Genomic DNA, 17364 nt, shown 5'->3' on the forward strand with positions numbered 1-17364 from the left:
CAGTACATGAGTTATTATGGTACTGTATGTTTTCCTTACCAGCTCTCTGGCTCTCTTCCCCCTCCCCTGTCCTCTCCAGGGAGAAGGGATGCTGTAAGGAAGGCAGGGCAGCCTGAGATCCAGTGCAGAGGTATGTGCTGGCTGTCTAGCTCCCGCACGGGGGGTCTCTGTGATTGAAGCAGTGGTCTCCTGCGTTGCTTTCTCCCAGGGGAAGAATGTTACCATTGTGAAGGAAGATTCGGTGCAGAATGAGCCGCAGAAAGAGCTCTGATCCTGGGACCACTGACACCAGCTCACTCATTGACTTGGAGGAGACCCAGTACCATCTGAACAACTCCCCTGCTGCAGTCCAGAATGGAGGTTTCTGCACTGCAGGCTTCGTAAGTACAATGCCGAGCTTTTATTTATCTCTGTTTTGTAGCAATGCAGAAATCAAAGCAGGCCATGGTAACACATTCGGGTTTATAGAGCTTATTTCTAGGTCACACAAGCTTGAAATGTGGCAATAATGGTACCATTTGCTGTACAGCAATGCATACATTATCTGTTATCAGATACATTAGCAGAGCTCTGTGTGTGAAATCTCAGGACTGGAATAGCTGAGGGCACTTGTGAGGGCAGGAGTGAGGTACATGGGCTGAACAGCGCATGTGAGACCTCAGTACTGAAACACAGAAACATAGACGGCAGACAAAGGCCAAATGGCCCATCCAGTCTGCCCATCTGCAGCATCCACTTTCTCCTCCTCTCCCTATTGGCTAAGGCTCTTAAATGTTTGCATCTCCTCTTCCTATTGGCTAAGGCTCTTTACACCTGCATTGTGAGGTCATAGAGCTTTATGGTTATAGAAACATGATGGTAGATAAAGGCTAAATGGCCCATCCAGTCTGCCCATCTGCAGCATCCACTATCTCCTCCTCTCCCTATTGGCTAAGGCTCTTAAATGTTTGCATCTCCTCTTCCTATTGGCTAAGGCTCTTTACACCTGCATTGTGAGGTCATAGAGCTTTAAGGTTATAAAAACATATAATATCTTCAGAAATGCACACCCAATAGTCCACCCAGCACTCCACACATCAATATAATCAAGCACCAATCATACCAAAAATTGGAGAAAAGACCTGTGTCTAATAGATACCTTCAAAGTTCAACATCCACGTAGAGAATCCTACCTCAATATGCAATAATTGAGGCAGGAGGACACATCCTAAGTCTGAAAAACTCCAAAGATAAGTGGAAAAAACTTCTCTTCTTGATTAAATAACAATTGCATAAATATGAAAACATTATCACACTTATCTGAAAAAAGTTATCTTCGTAGTGCTGGGCTGTAGAAGCAGGAAAACCCCGCAAAGTGGAGCATGAGCTGAGTGCAAAGTGGCCACTCAATCTCCACCCCTTGCACACTGTTCACCATGATTTCCAACAAGGCCCCTTGTTTCGCTAAAGCTTCGTCAGGGAAATGAGCGTTAATTATCACTGATCTTAGAAGTTGACAAGACAATGTTGCAGAAGACCAAACTACTCAAGAAATAATGATTGCGCTAACAACTAAAATGGAACCTCCTCAAAATACAATCTGATTGATCCAAAGTGCAAAGAAATGGTTACAGTCTGAGAGCATATTGTAAACTTTCTATCTAAATACACTGCTAACATTTTAGACGTGTATAATAGGATGGAAGATACCAATCAATTTCAAATTATCTTCAGCAAAAAAAAAAAAGTTTTGTGAACTGCTTAGACATTTATTTTACACTGATTTGCAGTATATCCAATAATACATTTGAACTTTGATCTTTAAATAAGGGCAAGGTTCAATGCAAAAGAAACAAATCCAAAAGAACTATGGAGCAAAGCAGTATAAATAAACATTTCATAATAGAGAGAGGTGAAATAAAAAGACCCTACACAACTGAGATTCTGCTTAGGATTATGTTCTAAGATGGTGATGCAGCAGAGACTAAAATCCATCTGTGTCAGGTTTTAATTTTCATCCCTACTATACTTAGGTTTATTTATGCTTAACTTCTGTGTTCTTAATTATCCATTGAATCAGTGAATTCGAGACATGAGCTACAGATATTTCGGTGGCTGGTCCACAGCTTTACCAGGTTCTTTAAGATGATGTAATAATTTGAAATCATTTAAAATGCAGCTAACAACTCATTTGTTTTTTAAAGCATTCCCCCTCCTTTACAAAACCGTAGTGTGGTTTTTAGCGCCAGGCATGGCGGTAAGAGCTGCAATGAGGGTCAGAGCTGTTACTATTAGAATAGATGATCTTTGTTGCAGATTGTTTTGAACAGTAAATTTGTCTTTGTTTAAAGGATATTCTGGCAGCTAACAGTTTTGTCATGTTATGTATTGATCTTTTTAGGACATAGGCCCCAGATTCTATGAGTATATTGTGAATAAAATTGCATGCCAAATCTGTGCATATTTTGATTTGTGTGTGCAATGTAATTAGTTAACAAGGCAATCCATACTGATAATTGCCAATTAATAAGCAATTATTGGTGCTAATTAGAACAGCTTAAAGCGTATTCTATAAAGTGGTGTATGTAAGTTCTCGAAAGGGAGTGCAGCCAGGGGAGGGGATTGTTTGGATTGTAAGCTCTTTTGAGCAGGGACCTTTTTCTTTGTGACTGTACAGCGCTACGTACGTCTGGTAGCGCTATAGAAATAATTCATAGTAGTAATGTAAAGAGTTTCAGTCTTTAGGAAGCAGAGCTGAGATTGTGATGTCATAATGCCTCATTCCACCAATAAGAGCCAACCTCAACAGTGATGTCACAATGGCTTGATTGTCCTGAACTCCCCTCTTCCCTCCAACCCAGTCAGCAGATTAACCCTTCCCCTTAACTCTATCCATGACATCCTGTTTGGATTGTAAGCTCTTTGGAGCAGGGACTGTCTTCTATGTGACTCTGTACAGCGCTAAATACGTCTGGTAACGCTATAGAAATAATTCATAGTAGTAGCAGCAGCGGAGTCCATAAGAGGATTTCTTGTGTCAGGCTGACTTTTGCGCTTGTGGCTGGTTCTTAGCTGTATTTATCTTCTGCTTCAATTTCAGGATGAAGACGATGATGATCCCATCTACATTCACTGCGATGACTACGGCCTCAGCTCAAAGGCAAACTACTTCAGGGACGGGAAAACAAAAATAGGTCCGTTTCATTCCATGTTTTTCTCCACACAACACAGGACAGGACTGAGTAGTTACTTCATTAAACACCCAATAATGATTTCAAAGGATAATCTTTCAGAAAAATGTTTCCGTTTTAATTTATATTTACAAGAAGCAAACACTCTCTTCCAAAAGGAGGGGAAAAAGGTCACCTTTCGATAAACCTTTTCTTCTCCTGCTCTCAATCCTCTGGGTTTCCGTTTGACATCTTGGTGCCCTCCAATCTAAGTTATAAAGAAGGACTGGACTGGAGGAGCAGGGAAGGGAAGGGAAGGGAAGGCAGACGTGATTTCTGACCTCTCTTCTGCTTGGCTTTGCTTGGTAGACTTTGTGCTGGTTTGGGAGGAGAAGAAGCGACCCCTGAAGAGACGGAGAGTGAGGCACGCTTACAAGGGGCTTGACAAAGAGAGCCGCACTGGAGGCACCCAGGAGGCCTGGAGGAGGAAGTTCCTGAAGAATCTCTGCAAAGCAGGTCTTCTCATGGAAAAGGTGAGGACCAGACACTTGAACAGCAAACTTTCTGCAGTGCTGATGTCGTTTTTGATGTCAATGTACAGAAGTCCCTACCTATGTCCTTGGTAGTTGGTTCTGCTATGGGGAGACCCAATGAGCCATAGTGAAAACAAAAACAAAAAACTGTGGATACAGATGGCAGACAATTTGGTGCAAGAGCTCCGAAGTGGGATGTGAGTGGGGAACCCCCCACTTTACTGCATAGTGTTCACGCTGCTTTTGGGGGGTTGGAACTCTCCATCATAGAGAAAATGGAACTTTTTCCAATTTTGGGGGGGAAGTTCCAATTTCTCTATAATGTGGGGGGTTGTAACCCCCCACACCCCCCCCCCACATCAGCGCAAACAGTATGCAGTAAAGTGGGGAGGTTCCCCCCTACACCCCCCGTCGGAGCTCTTTAAAACTAAGTTTTCCCATGGTGTGCTTGTGTCTTGCGCCAAATTGTCAGCGCTCAATTGTCGGCGCGCTGGTGTCTGGTGCGTGATTGTCCCGTCACCTACAGATGTTCTGGAGATAATTTATTATATACTGACATGAAAATTAAAGAAAAAAGTACAATGATAAAAAATACAGTGGTAAAAATCCAGTTGGTTCTGCTATGCCATGCTTACATAAGAACATAAGCCTTGCCATAGCGGGACAGAGCAAAGGTCCATCAAGACCAGTATCCTTTTTCCACCAGTGGCCAATCCAGGTCACAAGTACTTAGTTAGATCCCAAAAGAGTAAAACTGATTTTATGCTGTTTATCCTAGGAATAAGCAGTGGATTTTCCCAAACCATCTTAAAAATGGCCTTTCTTTTAGGAAATTATCCAAACTTTTTTTTTTTTTTTAAACCTTGCTAAGCTAACTGCTTTCACCACATTCTCTGGCAACAAATTCCAGTTTAATTACACATGAGAGAAGAAATATTTTCTCCAATTTGTTCCAAATGTACTGCTTAAAAGCTTCATTGTGTGCCTTGCGTGCCAAATATATTTTGTATCTGTGTTTGGAAACTGTGCAGAGCTTTGGCACATGGCTGTAATGCGTGCCTTTCTGTATCAGCCCCTGCCCCTGCCCCTGCAGAGCTGACAGGCACTCACAAGGTGGAACTCAAATGATTTCTGCTGCTCTTCGTTCAGCGTAAACCAGCTCTGTAATTCTGAAGCTGTGTTCCTGGCAGTGGCTGGTGAGTCACAATCTCACTCCCTCATGGAATAGAAGCACCAGACGTGTAGATCTTGATTTCTGGCTGGGATAGCAGGTGTGTTGAGCCCTGGATCACTGGGGACTGAAAGGTGATGGGAACAGACTATGCTCGGCTCAATTAAACACCTGCAGTTTCTCATATGCAGGAACCCATGGGTATCCTCTCAGGTTATAGAGAGGCTCATTTTCAAAGTACGTAGACTTACGAGATTACAGATGCAATTCTATATGCTTTGAAAATGAGTGCCTTGACGCTTATTTGTTTCTATGCAGTTGATTAGGATTTGGCATGCACTTTTCTATCTTTAAGGTAGTAATTTTCAAAGGCTATGGGGCTCATAATCAAAACTTAAACAATAAGTGGATTTCCCCAATTCCATCTCAGTAATGGCCTATGGACTTCTCTTTTCGGAAATTATCCAAACCTCTTTTTTAAACCCTGCTTTGCTTTAAAAATTACTAGCATTAACAGCAGGAAAACAAGCAACAGATGGTTGCAACAGGAATCAAGTTCAGAATGATAACCGGTGTCCATGGATAAAAGCAATTTTTATTTGAAGAGAACCTTTGTTTAATGTTTAAAAGGACTTGCTATACTGCTGCATGAAGAGGAGGCTCCACAAACTGGATGTTCGGAGTGCACTTTTCCTATACCTGAAGGGGACAAATTAATTTTGTCTCCCATATCATCTCTTTGTGCTCTTTTGTGGTCCTCGGAAAGACCAGGCAACCTCTTAGGTGTCTATTCTGTTCGCCTACATCAGTATGGGTCATTGAAGGCCCACTTGACCAGGACTCGGGAAGCATCCTGGTCAGGCCTGGGCTGTTCCACCTGAGGTGACACGGCCTTTGCTTCATTCTTTTGTTAGGCACTAAAGGTTGGATATTCTGGCCAGGGTCCATTCGGACTTTAGCAGAGTCTTGTCTTTCCCTCACCTTTGAGGTCTGTTTCGGTACATCTTGATGGTTCAGAACAGTGTAGGCTGACAGCTGAGAAAGGGGAGATTATGTCTTAACTGATCATTTCCTTTTCTTTAGTTAGCATCACTGTTCTGAAATCCTGCCCAGGGTTCTGGGTGTGCTTTGTCTTGTCCTATTCAAAGTAATTGAGGATGAAAAAAGAAAGAAGATCTAATTCTAATTGGTAGCCTTATAGGGTTCACAAGAAAAAAATCCAGAGTAATAAATAAACTTAAAAATACAAAAAGATATTACTCGCCAGGGTTTCCCATGTCATGACTATTCCCTGGTATATAAAGGTTTTACCGCTTGCTTATCATTGAATCTGCATAGCTGTGGAGGGTGCTACTGCCGCCCTTATGGTGAGCCTGTGTTCATCTTTTTCCCCCATAGCACACCCTTCCTTAATGATAAGGAGACAGGGAGTGGCCTCAGGGACAGGAGAACAATTTGCCATCACTGAGTAAAGATGGAGGAAGATTGGCCTTTTAAATGTAATCATGTTTTGATATGCCTTTTATAAAGGGGGTGTCCTGTATTCTTGGGGTGCAGGGCAGGGAGGTTGGAGAAAGCAAAGTGTTTATTTATTCATTTATTTTAAAATTTCTATATTGTTTTAAACCAAAGCGGTTTACAAAAATGTTACATACATAAAACAGTACCACAAATGAACACAGATAATCAAATTCTTTGGGAAATCAGTGAACAGGGAAAATCACTACTTAAAAGAAATGTGTTTTCTAAATGTGCCCCTATCACTACATTTCCATATTTGCCCAACGAGAGAGTTCCATAATCTTACCCCTGCACAACAAAAGGTCCTTACGTTGGTTTCCACGTATTCAGCATCGCAGAATTTTCACCAGTAGGCTCTTTATTCTTCCTCCATGCAGGAGGAAACCGTGAGCGAGAGGAAGACCATCCACTATCTGAAGCTGAATGCACCCTGGGACGTTCTGGTGTACTATGCCGAGGAACTGTGCATGCGAGCGCCCCTCCAGGTCTGTTCCAAATCCCAGACGAACAATCCCTAGGAGAGGTTTCTAGAATGAACAGCTCCCCATTTCTTCCAAATCCCCCTGGAGGGAGTTTTGATGCTGTGGATTATCCTGTGTCTGTTTGTTGCAGTTTTGTGGGTCTTGTCGTATCTGGCCGCGACACCCAGAAAACTGCAACGAGCACGACGCTGGGCGTGGAAGCCTAAGAGAACATATCCTGCGTCTGTTTCCTCCCAGGCTCAGCCTAATCCAGACATGAACACATCAGATGAAGTGCTAAAAAAACTGCAAATCCCGAACCTCATGCGCTTGTGGGTTCCCAACAAGCCCCTGGATTACTACACCTGCGCCTTCCGCAAGTCCAAGCTGGACAGGTGAGTGCCCGCATCAAAGCGTCAATGTAAATACCCACTTTGCAACTAAGGGCTCCTTTTACAAAGGTGCATTAGCGTTTTTAGAGCAAGCGCTATTCCACGCGTTAAGGCCCTAACGCACCTTTGTCAAAGGAGCCCTAAGTCTCCTTTTGTTTCCTGTATGATCCAACGTAATGTCTCCCTTTCATTTCAAATGAAATTCCAAGCAAATTACATACAATAGACAATATCCCAAATAAAGATGTTAACTAAATACGCAAAAGCTGTTTTCCTCATGCTCCGTCCCAGCATTATTCCGTAAGCATATTTCTCACCTTAAGTTTTCAATTTCTTCCTAAAATCTTTATAAATTAATTCTAACATGAGCTTGTTATTAACATTTAAAGTAATAGTTGTAATTCATAATAACGCACCATTGGCCGTGGCACTGAGCAGATTATCCGAGTCTTAATTGAGGTCTGTGGAAAAGATGCTTTCGGATGCCCCCAGTTTTAAGCATTTCAGACTTAGACCCATTCTAGTATGTTTTACTGTTTATACTTGAATATAAACTGAGATTTGGGGGCCAAAAAAATTGCCCCAAAATGGGGGGGGGGTCTCGGTTTATATTTGTGTCTACTACCGTAATTTAAAAAAAACAACAACCAAATTTAAGCCTACCGGGCTATGGGGAATGGAGTCGCAGGTCAGGGGCAGGCAGCTGATTCCTCTTGGTGACCATCGCAGCAGTCCTCCATACTGTTTGCCGGCCGCCGGGAGGATGGGGGAGTGAGGAGTCAGTGGCACATTCAGATTGTGAGCAGCCTTGCCTTCGGTCCTGTCTCGGTCCCGCTAAACCGTCTGGCAGTAACGAAGCCAGATGCCGCGGGGGCCTTACCTCTTACCAAATCGCTAAAGGTCTCAATCCCACCCCCTTCTGAAGTTACTTCCTGATTTTGAGGGCTTTGATGGAGACCAGCAGAGCCTATAGCAATTTAGCAAGAGAGGAGGAACCCGCGGCATCTGTCTTCATTTTTGCCAGCTGGTTTAGCAGGACCAGGACAGGACCAAAGGCAGGGCTGCTCACAATCCAGATGCGCTGCTGACTCCTCACTTCCATTTCCTTCTTGAAGCTGGCAAACAGCATGGAGGACCACTGCGGCCTCTGCCTGGAGGAATCAGCTGCCTGCCTCACATGGCGGGCCTACCCCTGACCCACGACTCTGTTGGAAGAAGCAAAGGGTAAAAGATGATGGGGAGAGATATTAAATGGAAGGGGAGGGGGAGAGAGAGAGATGAGGTGTTGGAGGAAAGAGGGGAGAGGATATGCAGGATGGAGGGGGCAAGAAAGGAGATACTGGTTAGAATAGTGAAAATAAAGGGGAAAGAGAAGATGCTGAAAGGTGGGAGAGAGGGAAGAGTTATCAAAAAAACAAACAAACTGGAGAAATAGAAGCAGATAGAGATGCAGAAAAATAAATGGAGGAAAACTGAAAGGAAAAGATTAAAGTCAGAGATGGATGTAGGAGAGGAAGTGAAGGCGGGAATGAAAGAAAAGGCAGATAGACTGAAGACCCTGGAAAATGGGATAAACATGAATAAAATGGCCAGACAACAAAGGTAGAAAAAAAGAATTGTATTTTTAATTTCATGAACAGAAAATGCAGTTTTCCTGTAAATTTACACTGCTTTCTTTTTATTTTCCAAAGTGTAGAGTGTTGTTTCTTTTGTATTGAAGTGCCTACAGTCTATGGCTTCTTGAAATTTAAGTTTGATTTTTGTCTACATTTATTTAAGTTTGTGGTTGCTTGTAGTTACGTTTTCCTATATAGGGGCCTTGTTGTGAATACGTTAACTTTGGAATATAAGCATCACAGATATTTGTATTATGTTTAGTGACTTACGAGATAGCTGGGGAGGGGGAGGGAGGGTGAACAGTCTTTATAGACTGGCTCACCATGATAACCCAAATTTCTAACCTCGGTTTATATTCAAGTCAACCTTTTTCCCCCTTTTTGGAGGGGAAAAAAAAGGATACCTCGGTTTATATTTGGATCGGTTTATATTCGAGTCTATATGGTAAATTGAAGGGTCTCGCTTTTGGAACATCCTCCCTTGGAGTACTGCAGTTCTGAAAATAGCTTTTGGCCTTTGACATATTTATACTTATGATTTTAAACTGATCAGATTGCTGTAGATGTCAAATCAAGACAAGCTAAGACTATCGTACACATGTAAATACATATTCTGCCTGTCTATGAGCTCATTGGAGAGGATGGGATATCAAATGAGAGAGAGCCATTACCCCACTTTGTACCACAGGGAGTGGTCTAGTAATACACGGATGGTAATAAATGCACCCTTACACAGGATGTATTGCGAGCAGTGAGTGATGTATATAATAATTACTGCTGAGTGCGGAGGATCTGGGATCATGGCACCATTTTCGCACAGAAGCAGTGAGTTGTCTTACAAAGGTGCCGGTGACCGATGTGACGCTCTTTGTATCAGAGTTTTTCTACTGTTTCTCTGTTACAGGTTTCTTGGCAGCGAATCTCGCAGCTCTTACTTCATTAACACACAGAGGCACAGAATTGTGAGTACGGTTCTCCATCACCCTTATCAGCCTTCTTCCTCCCTGCTTTTGTGTATCCCTGAAGCAGTCTCTGCTCTGTCCTGTTCTCCTTCCTCTCTCTGTCCCCCCTCTCTTTCACCCTCTCTCTCTCTCTCTATCTCTCTCTCCATCTCCCTCTCTCTGTCTTCACAGCTCTCTGCTCTATCCTGTTCTCCTTCCTCTCTCTCTCTCCCTGCTCTCTCTCCATCTCTCCCTCTCCTTCCTCTCTCTCCCTCTTCCTCTCCCTGTCTTCAGAGCTCTCTGCTCTGTCCTGTTCTCCTTCCTCTCTCTCTCTCTCTCTTTCCCCATCCCCCCCCCTCCATGTCTTCCTCTCCTTATCTCTCTCTCCGTCTCCCTCTCTCTTCCTGTCTTCATAGCTCTTTGCTTTGTCCTGTTCTCCTTCCTCTCTCTCCCTCTCCCTGTCTTCATAGCTCTCTGCTCTGTCCTGTTCTCCTTCCTCTCTCTCTCTCTCTCTTTCCCCATCCCCCCCCCTCCATGTCTTCCTCTCCTTATCTCTCTCTCCGTCTCCCTCTCTCTTCCTGTCTTCATAGCTCTTTGCTTTGTCCTGTTCTCCTTCCTCTCTCTCCCTCTCCCTGTCTTCATAGCTCTCTGCTCTGTCCTGTTCTCCTTCCTCTCTCCCTCTCCCTCTTTCCCCATCCCCCCCCTCCATGTCTTCCTCTCCTTATCTCTCTCTCCGTCTCCCTCTCTCTTCCTGTCTTCATAGCTCTTTGCTTTGTCCTGTTCTCCTTCCTCTCTCTCCCTCTCCCTGTCTTCATAGCTCTCTGCTCTGTCCTGTTCTCCTTCCTCTCTCTCTCTCCCTGCTCTCTCTCCATCTCTCCCTCTCCTTCCTCTCTCTCCCTCTTCCTCTCCCTGTCTTCAGAGCTCTCTGCTCTATCCTGTTCTCCTTCCTCTCTCTCTCTCCCTGCTCTCTCTCCATCTCTCCCTCTCCTTCCTCTCTCTCCCTCTTCCTCTCCCTGTCTTCATAGCTCTCTGCTCTGTCCTGTTCTCCTTCCTCTCTCCCTCTCCCTCTCTCTATCTTCATAGCTCTTTGCTCTGTACTGCTATCCTGTCTTATACCCTGCAAAATTTCAACTAGGATTCTATGCAGCTTACAATAAGATATCAGGAGTTTACAGTTACAATTAGGTATTTGTAGTAAGTTAAGGGGCGGTTTTGGGTGTTACTGAGAGAAGACATATATTTTTAGCTTCCCTGACATTAAAACTGGGCTATGCTTCCCATCCCTCTTTCTTTCTCACGTTTTCTGCTGCGCACTGTCCACTCCCTGCACTTTCTGTCTTCCTAGCACTCTCTGCTCTGCTGTGATTTCTGCGATTTACTTACACCTGTGTATTATTAGATATTCACTGTGGTTTATCACTTATTTTGATTTATGCACACGTAAGGTTACCGATGATGGTGTGCAGGCAGGGGCCAGGTTGCCTTTGCCCTGTAGTGTGAAGTGCCGGAGAAATTCTCCTTTCGCTGATCCTCCACACTGAGGTTATCCACATCACTAATATTTATTATTGGTTAGTTTGATAGTATTGTTTAGCTCAGGTGTTTTTCACTTGCAGTCCTCACTCTCAGAACCCTTAGACCATTTTTTTGCCTTATTATTGGAATCACTGCTTGAACTACTATGCGAAAATCATAATATGATAGCATAGTTTTTAATCTGCTAAGCACCCACATGTAGAAGAAAGCAGACTTGACCACTGCTGGTTTGACACATGTGTGGCGGCCATTTTACAAAACTGTGTTCTGCTGATCAGACAGAAGGTGTAGTTGGCATTTCTATGTAATTTGTTTAGGTTTATTGAAAGCTTCTATATCGTTACTAATGACGGGGGAGTCAATACAGAGTGGTTTACATGAGCTTCTGTAATGATGTTACAATACAGAATTAGCGTTTTCAGAGATGGTTTTCAATAGACTCCTTTACACCATAATCAACCATCCTACGTATAAACAGTGGGTGAGATTAAGGAGGATTCCTCCTTTAACCTCTTCTATAAGGGGCTGGATGAAACCAATACTTTAACGAAGCTGTGTGAAGGAGAAAGTGTAAATGTAGACGTGTGAATTTTCCCACATACGCATGAATTCTCTTTGTGAAACCAGGAATGCAAGTAGAGATTTCAGTCCCATTCAAACCCCACCCCCTTGAAATCTCTGCAAACTATGAATTTGCAGGTATAGATACTGGTTTTCTAAAACTGGGTTGTACTCATGTAGAATTATATATATCATACCATACTATATAATTTCTTATATCCCCCAAATTTCAGCTTGAATTTATTGCGGTTTACAAAAGAATTATAGAGACAATTGGTTGAAATTACAATGAGATTTCTAGGGTCTTACATGGGTGGACCCCATGCAAATTACAAAGAGAAGAGAGATGGTTTTTAACATTTTCCTGAATTTGTAGAAAGTGGGGAGCTGATGCAAAGTTAAAGGTAGGCTATTTCAAACCTTGGGCCCCTGAAATTTAAAGGCACACACAAAAATATTTTTCCGTTGAACTTGCTGGGGGAGAGAGAAGGCCTGTTTGAGGCGTTGTGTTGTTCTTGAGTTATAAAAGAGAAAATGGCCTTAATATCAGATACTAGCAGTGGCGCCATCTTGATGGGGGCATCAGCACCTCTCTGCCCCCCCCCTCACACACTACACTCATGCCCTCCCTTCCCACCCTGGTACTTCTTTAAATCTTTGCCAGTGCGGGCAACTTCTCTGGATTGCTGCTCATGCTGGCCTTGCTCCCCTCTGAAATCACTTCCAGGTCATGGGGCCAGGAAGTGACATCAGAGGGAAAACTGGAGAGCAGCAGGTCGGAGAAGCTGTTTGCACGTGAAAATTTAAAGAGGTATGGAGGGAAGTGAGGGCGCGAGTGTGGCATGGGAAACGGGGGAGGAGGGTGTGTGGAAGGAGCAGGGGGACACACCAATGCCCCGGGCACCTCCTACCCTCGCTACGCCACTGGATACTAGGCTGTTAGAGATCTCTCCATATACACGCTCAACCCGATTTTAAAATGCCAGTATTTCGATATGCAAATTGAAAATAAGCTAGGGTTTTTGAATTTTCAGGAAAGATTTGATCATTTCCTCACGAGAGACTGCTGAGAAAATTAGAGGAAATTGGTTAAAAGACAGGCAAGAGAGAGTAAGACTGGGATTTGTGCTGGTTAGTAGATTCTTGAATGATCCTGATAGAAAAAGGTGATACAAAATTCTCCCTCGGTCCAGTGTATTTCTCAGGCTTTGCTTTTTCTTTGTTGCCCTTTACACAGCTCCCCAGTTATTTAGTTCTGATCTTTTTCTGGCTTTCTGAAATCCTCTGTTGATACATCCTGGGACTTGTAGTACTGCTGGAAAACAAGTCTTGCAATGTGGTACCGGCTTGACCCTTAATTCCTCTTCTCTTTTCAGGTCTATGAAATTCTGGCTTGTACGATATACGGGAAACGGAAACATGCTGAGATTGGTATTGAACGGCTACTGAATGAAGGAATATACTCAGCCGCATTTCCACTGCACGAGGTGGGTACTTCTCGGGCAATTCACGTGTCCTGAGTATGGTCATGTTACTGGTGAGAGAGAGAAAACATAAGCCCTGCTCAGTGGCGTAGCGAGGGTGAAAGTGGCGCCCCTCCCCCACCCTCGTCTCCCTTCCCCCAGACCTCTAGTTGTTCACCGCTGTGAGCAACAAGAACTTCAACATGCTCCTCGTGACTCCATCGGCTCTCCCTCTGATGTCACTTCCTATGCGCGGAGAGATGACGCAGTCGCGAGGAGCATGTTGAAGTTGTTGTTTGTAGCAGTGAACAACTAGAGGTATAGGAAGAGGTGGGGGGGTGGGGTGGAGAGGAGGAAGAGTGCCACCCCCCCTTATTATGCCACGGGCTCTGCTTTCAGAATTGCTAAACTTCCTCATAACAGCCCCTGCCGCATTATCCAGACACACTTTACCATGTCTTTCCACACCCAGTCCCTGACCAGATGTATGAGTTTGCAAATGGAGACAGGGGAAATGCATCATTTTGTCACATTATATGAGAGTAACTCTATAAAGGAGGTGCCTCTTTGGAGCATGTTCAGTAAAGAAAAGCCACTGCTTGCCCTGGATCGGTAGCATGGAATTGATACTCTTTGGGGTTCCGGAATCTTGCTATTCGTTGAGATTCTGCATGGAATCTTGATACTCTTTGGGGTTCCGGAATCTTGCTATTGGTTGAGATTCTGCATGGAATCTTGATACTCTTTGGGGTTCCGGAATCTTGCTATTGGTTGAGATTCTGCATGGAATCTTGATACTCTGTGGGGTTCCGGAATCTTGATACTCTGTGGGGTTTGGCCAGGTACTAGGGCCCTGGATTGGCCACCGTGAGAACGGGCTACTGGACTTGATAAACCATTGGTCTGACCCAGTAAGGCTTATTCGTATGTTCTTATGAAAAGGTGTCTATCTTTCTACATAGAATGCTAGCATAGCTGATGTGGGCTAGATAGAATTACTGAATTGTATCTTATCATGGATTTTCTGCTTTGATTTTCCATATCTTTTTGAAGATATGTAATGGACTGAAAACGAATAATAATAAAAAAGAATATTAGCATAGATTTGACGCTGATGTTTTTCTACAATGTCTCTGTATAAGAAATGGTTGTATTGGTGGGAAGGAGAAAGAAGATGAAGAAATGTCCTCGGCTACCTCCACAAACCATAAGGTTCAGATTTCACCAAACAGGGGGGAGGGGCAGAGGGCTGGTTATGGGAATGGTAAAAGGATTTGAAACTTGCGATTTCTGTCTCTCTTCTTCCTCACACCCAGGGCACGTTTGAGATGCCAGAGTATGAGGTCTCAGCAGAAGAGCTGAATCCACGGCAAGTGCTCCATCATTACTGGGCTTGCTGGAGCTGCTGGTACCGGTACCAGCCTCTGGACCACATCCGTGAATATTTTGGAGAAAAAATCGCTATTTACTTTGCATGGCTTGGTGAGTCTCTGCCTCTAGCAACCATCTTCAGCCCGCTCTGTCTGAGGTGATCCTCAAATGTCCGTCACAACTGCTAATATACAGAAGAGTGTGTGAACCAGTTTGTCTCTTGCTCTATAATCCTCTTCTGGCCAGGCCCAGCCTCCAGGCTAGCTTTGTCGCTCTACTCGGCCTTCCTCTTCCAAAGTCAAGCCCAACACAGAGGAGGCAGGTTGAGTAGGGAAGCAATGTAGCTAGAAGGATGGTGGGCCGTGGAATACAGAATTGCAACACAATGTCTCAAGGAATGCATGCGGCTTGTGTCCCACGTACATAGTCCTTCCTTCCTGTCTTCTTTTGCTTGTCACTTTAGTTCCTCTGGATTTTTCCTTTTTCTTTGATTCTTCCTCTATTTCCATTGTCCTCCTTTTCTGTCCCTCTCCCTTTTACACTCTCTCCTTCCTCCTTGCTGTGTTGCTCTTCCTTCTTCCTGCTCATTCTTTCCCTCTTTTTCTACCTGTTTTCCATTCCTTTTTTTCCCCTCTCCCTCTTTTGCTGCCTCTTTTTTTTTTTTTTCGCTCACTCTCCCTGCCTTGCGTTTGCTCTTTTCCTCATTCTCTCTGTTTCTGCCATGCTTCCTTGCTCACATTCTCGTACTCTGCTTTTTTTTCTCTCCTCTTCATGTGTCTAGGATTTTACACAGCGTGGCTGCTCCCGGCTGCCGTTGTAGGTACCTTTGTGTTCATCTCTGGCCTTGTTACCATGGGAACAAACACGCCCGCGTAAGTATCTCTCGTTTTACAGAGTAATGCCGCACACGAGGCATTAGCTTTCCCGAGGCAATCGCAGAGCCCTTGAGAAGAAGGAGATGGATGGAGAGTCTTGAAAGAGTTTACTGTATTTTCCGATATACCACACTTCAAACCGTCAAACCGAACTGCCCAGCACTACAGAGTGCTTTTCAATGTAAAATGTTTGTAGAAAAGAGGCAATAGATAGGAGAAGGGGCTGGGAAACCCCAACAGCCAATGGGCTCATGGGAAATATGATCCATGCAGCGGCGTAGCAAGGATGAGAGGTGGTGTCCCTCCCCTGCCCTTGTCTCCACCCTTCGCGCCTTCCCCGATCCCCCTAGCTGCACATGTGACCTGCTCCTTTCCCCCATACCTCTAATTATTTAGTGCAATGAGCAACAAGAACTTCAGCGTGCTCCTTGCAACCCCGTCGTCTCTCCTACTGACAACACTTCCTATGCACGGCACCTGGGAGAGACGACGCGGTTGCGAGGAGCACGCTGAAGTTCTGGCTGATCACAGTGGTGGACAAGCAGAACCAGAGGGGGAGGGAAGGGGTGGGCGAGTACGTGGCGAGAGGAGAAGTGGGAAGAGGCAGGGGTGGAGAGGAGGAGGGTGCCAGCGTCACCACCAATATGGCACCTGGGGCGGATCGCCCCTTATGACGCCACTGGATCCATAAGCTAGAGCAGTGGTATTCAAGCCAGTCGGATTTTCAGGATATCCACAATGAAGATGGAGGACGATTTTGAAAACCCGACTGACTGGGTTGAAAACCGCTGGGCTAGAGTAAACCGATATCATCCGATATTCAGGCCAAAGCAGTCTTGTTAAATGTTGACTTTTGCTGGCAGAATTGGCCCTGGATCATGGCCAGGGAGCAGCAGGAAATATCCAGTAGTGGCTGCTAGAGCTTATGGAGGGTCCTAGACGATATTCCAATTGGACCTGCCTTGACCCTCTAATCCCCTTTCCCTGCCCACAGTGATCTCAGCCTCCACTCACAGATCCAGACAACCCTCCCAACCATCACCCCTCAGGATAGCTCCCTGGACCTACCTAAAGTCCGAGGTAGTCCAATGGACGACGGGGGCAAGTGCAAACTCCACTCACTCTGGCTGTTGCAACTTTGCAAATCTAAAGGCGCTGACAATTTAACTCATGCATTCAATTCCAGGCTTCAGCTAGACACCAGCATTGAAGACCTGAACCTATCCAGATAATAGTTCTTGGATGAAGAGAGGAAAGCCCTTTCGCTGCTCTAAATTTATCTGGGCAGTGGACTGAATATCTCTGCTAACCAGCACTGACCGGAGAGTGCTGTGACAGTCTCGCTGGATTTTCAGTGGTACATGGCCAGTTGTCAGTAATTTAACTAGGCAGGAGCCTGTCCTGTCTTGATAAATCATTCTGAATATCTAACCCTAAGAGGAATATGACAAGGCCTGAAATGACCCACTGAGACGGATCAAATTTATACATGACTAGGACAGACAGAGGGCGGTAATAGGAGGAAAGTTAGCAGCTTGCTCAAAAGATATTGTTGTTTAATTTTTAAGAAATTCACCCAAGGTGGTGAACAATAAGGATAAGATGAAGACAGATAATAATTACAGCAATCAAAATATTCCCTTTATTTATTTCATACAATTTGTTATAGTGCCTTACAAGCAAAAATATATTAATGCAGTTTACAAAAAAAAAAAAAAAAATTAATGACAGAAAGCAAGCAACCAATCAAAAATATAAGTATTCTTAAAACAGT

The 17364-nt window shown here is 44.3% G+C and overlaps 1 protein-coding gene across 1 annotated transcript in view; it reads left to right on the forward strand.

Annotated features, from left to right (window-relative positions):
- Positions 1 to 248: 248 nt before the first annotated feature.
- The window catches only part of LOC117349255 (anoctamin-7-like), a 37952-nt gene continuing 20836 nt past the window's right edge, over positions 249 to 17364 (forward strand). Inside the window, exons 1-9 of the mRNA XM_033922473.1 lie at positions 249 to 380; positions 3080 to 3173; positions 3519 to 3682; positions 6752 to 6859; positions 7094 to 7230; positions 9748 to 9805; positions 13258 to 13368; positions 14661 to 14826; positions 15497 to 15587. Coding sequence (XP_033778364.1) covers positions 249 to 380; positions 3080 to 3173; positions 3519 to 3682; positions 6752 to 6859; positions 7094 to 7230; positions 9748 to 9805; positions 13258 to 13368; positions 14661 to 14826; positions 15497 to 15587 — 1061 coding nt within the window. The remainder of the gene's footprint in view (positions 381 to 3079; positions 3174 to 3518; positions 3683 to 6751; positions 6860 to 7093; positions 7231 to 9747; positions 9806 to 13257; positions 13369 to 14660; positions 14827 to 15496; positions 15588 to 17364) is intronic.

The sequence above is a fragment of the Geotrypetes seraphini genome, chromosome 15, assembly GCF_902459505.1.
Source record: "Geotrypetes seraphini chromosome 15, aGeoSer1.1, whole genome shotgun sequence".
NCBI classification, from domain to species: Eukaryota; Metazoa; Chordata; class Amphibia; order Gymnophiona; family Dermophiidae; genus Geotrypetes; species Geotrypetes seraphini.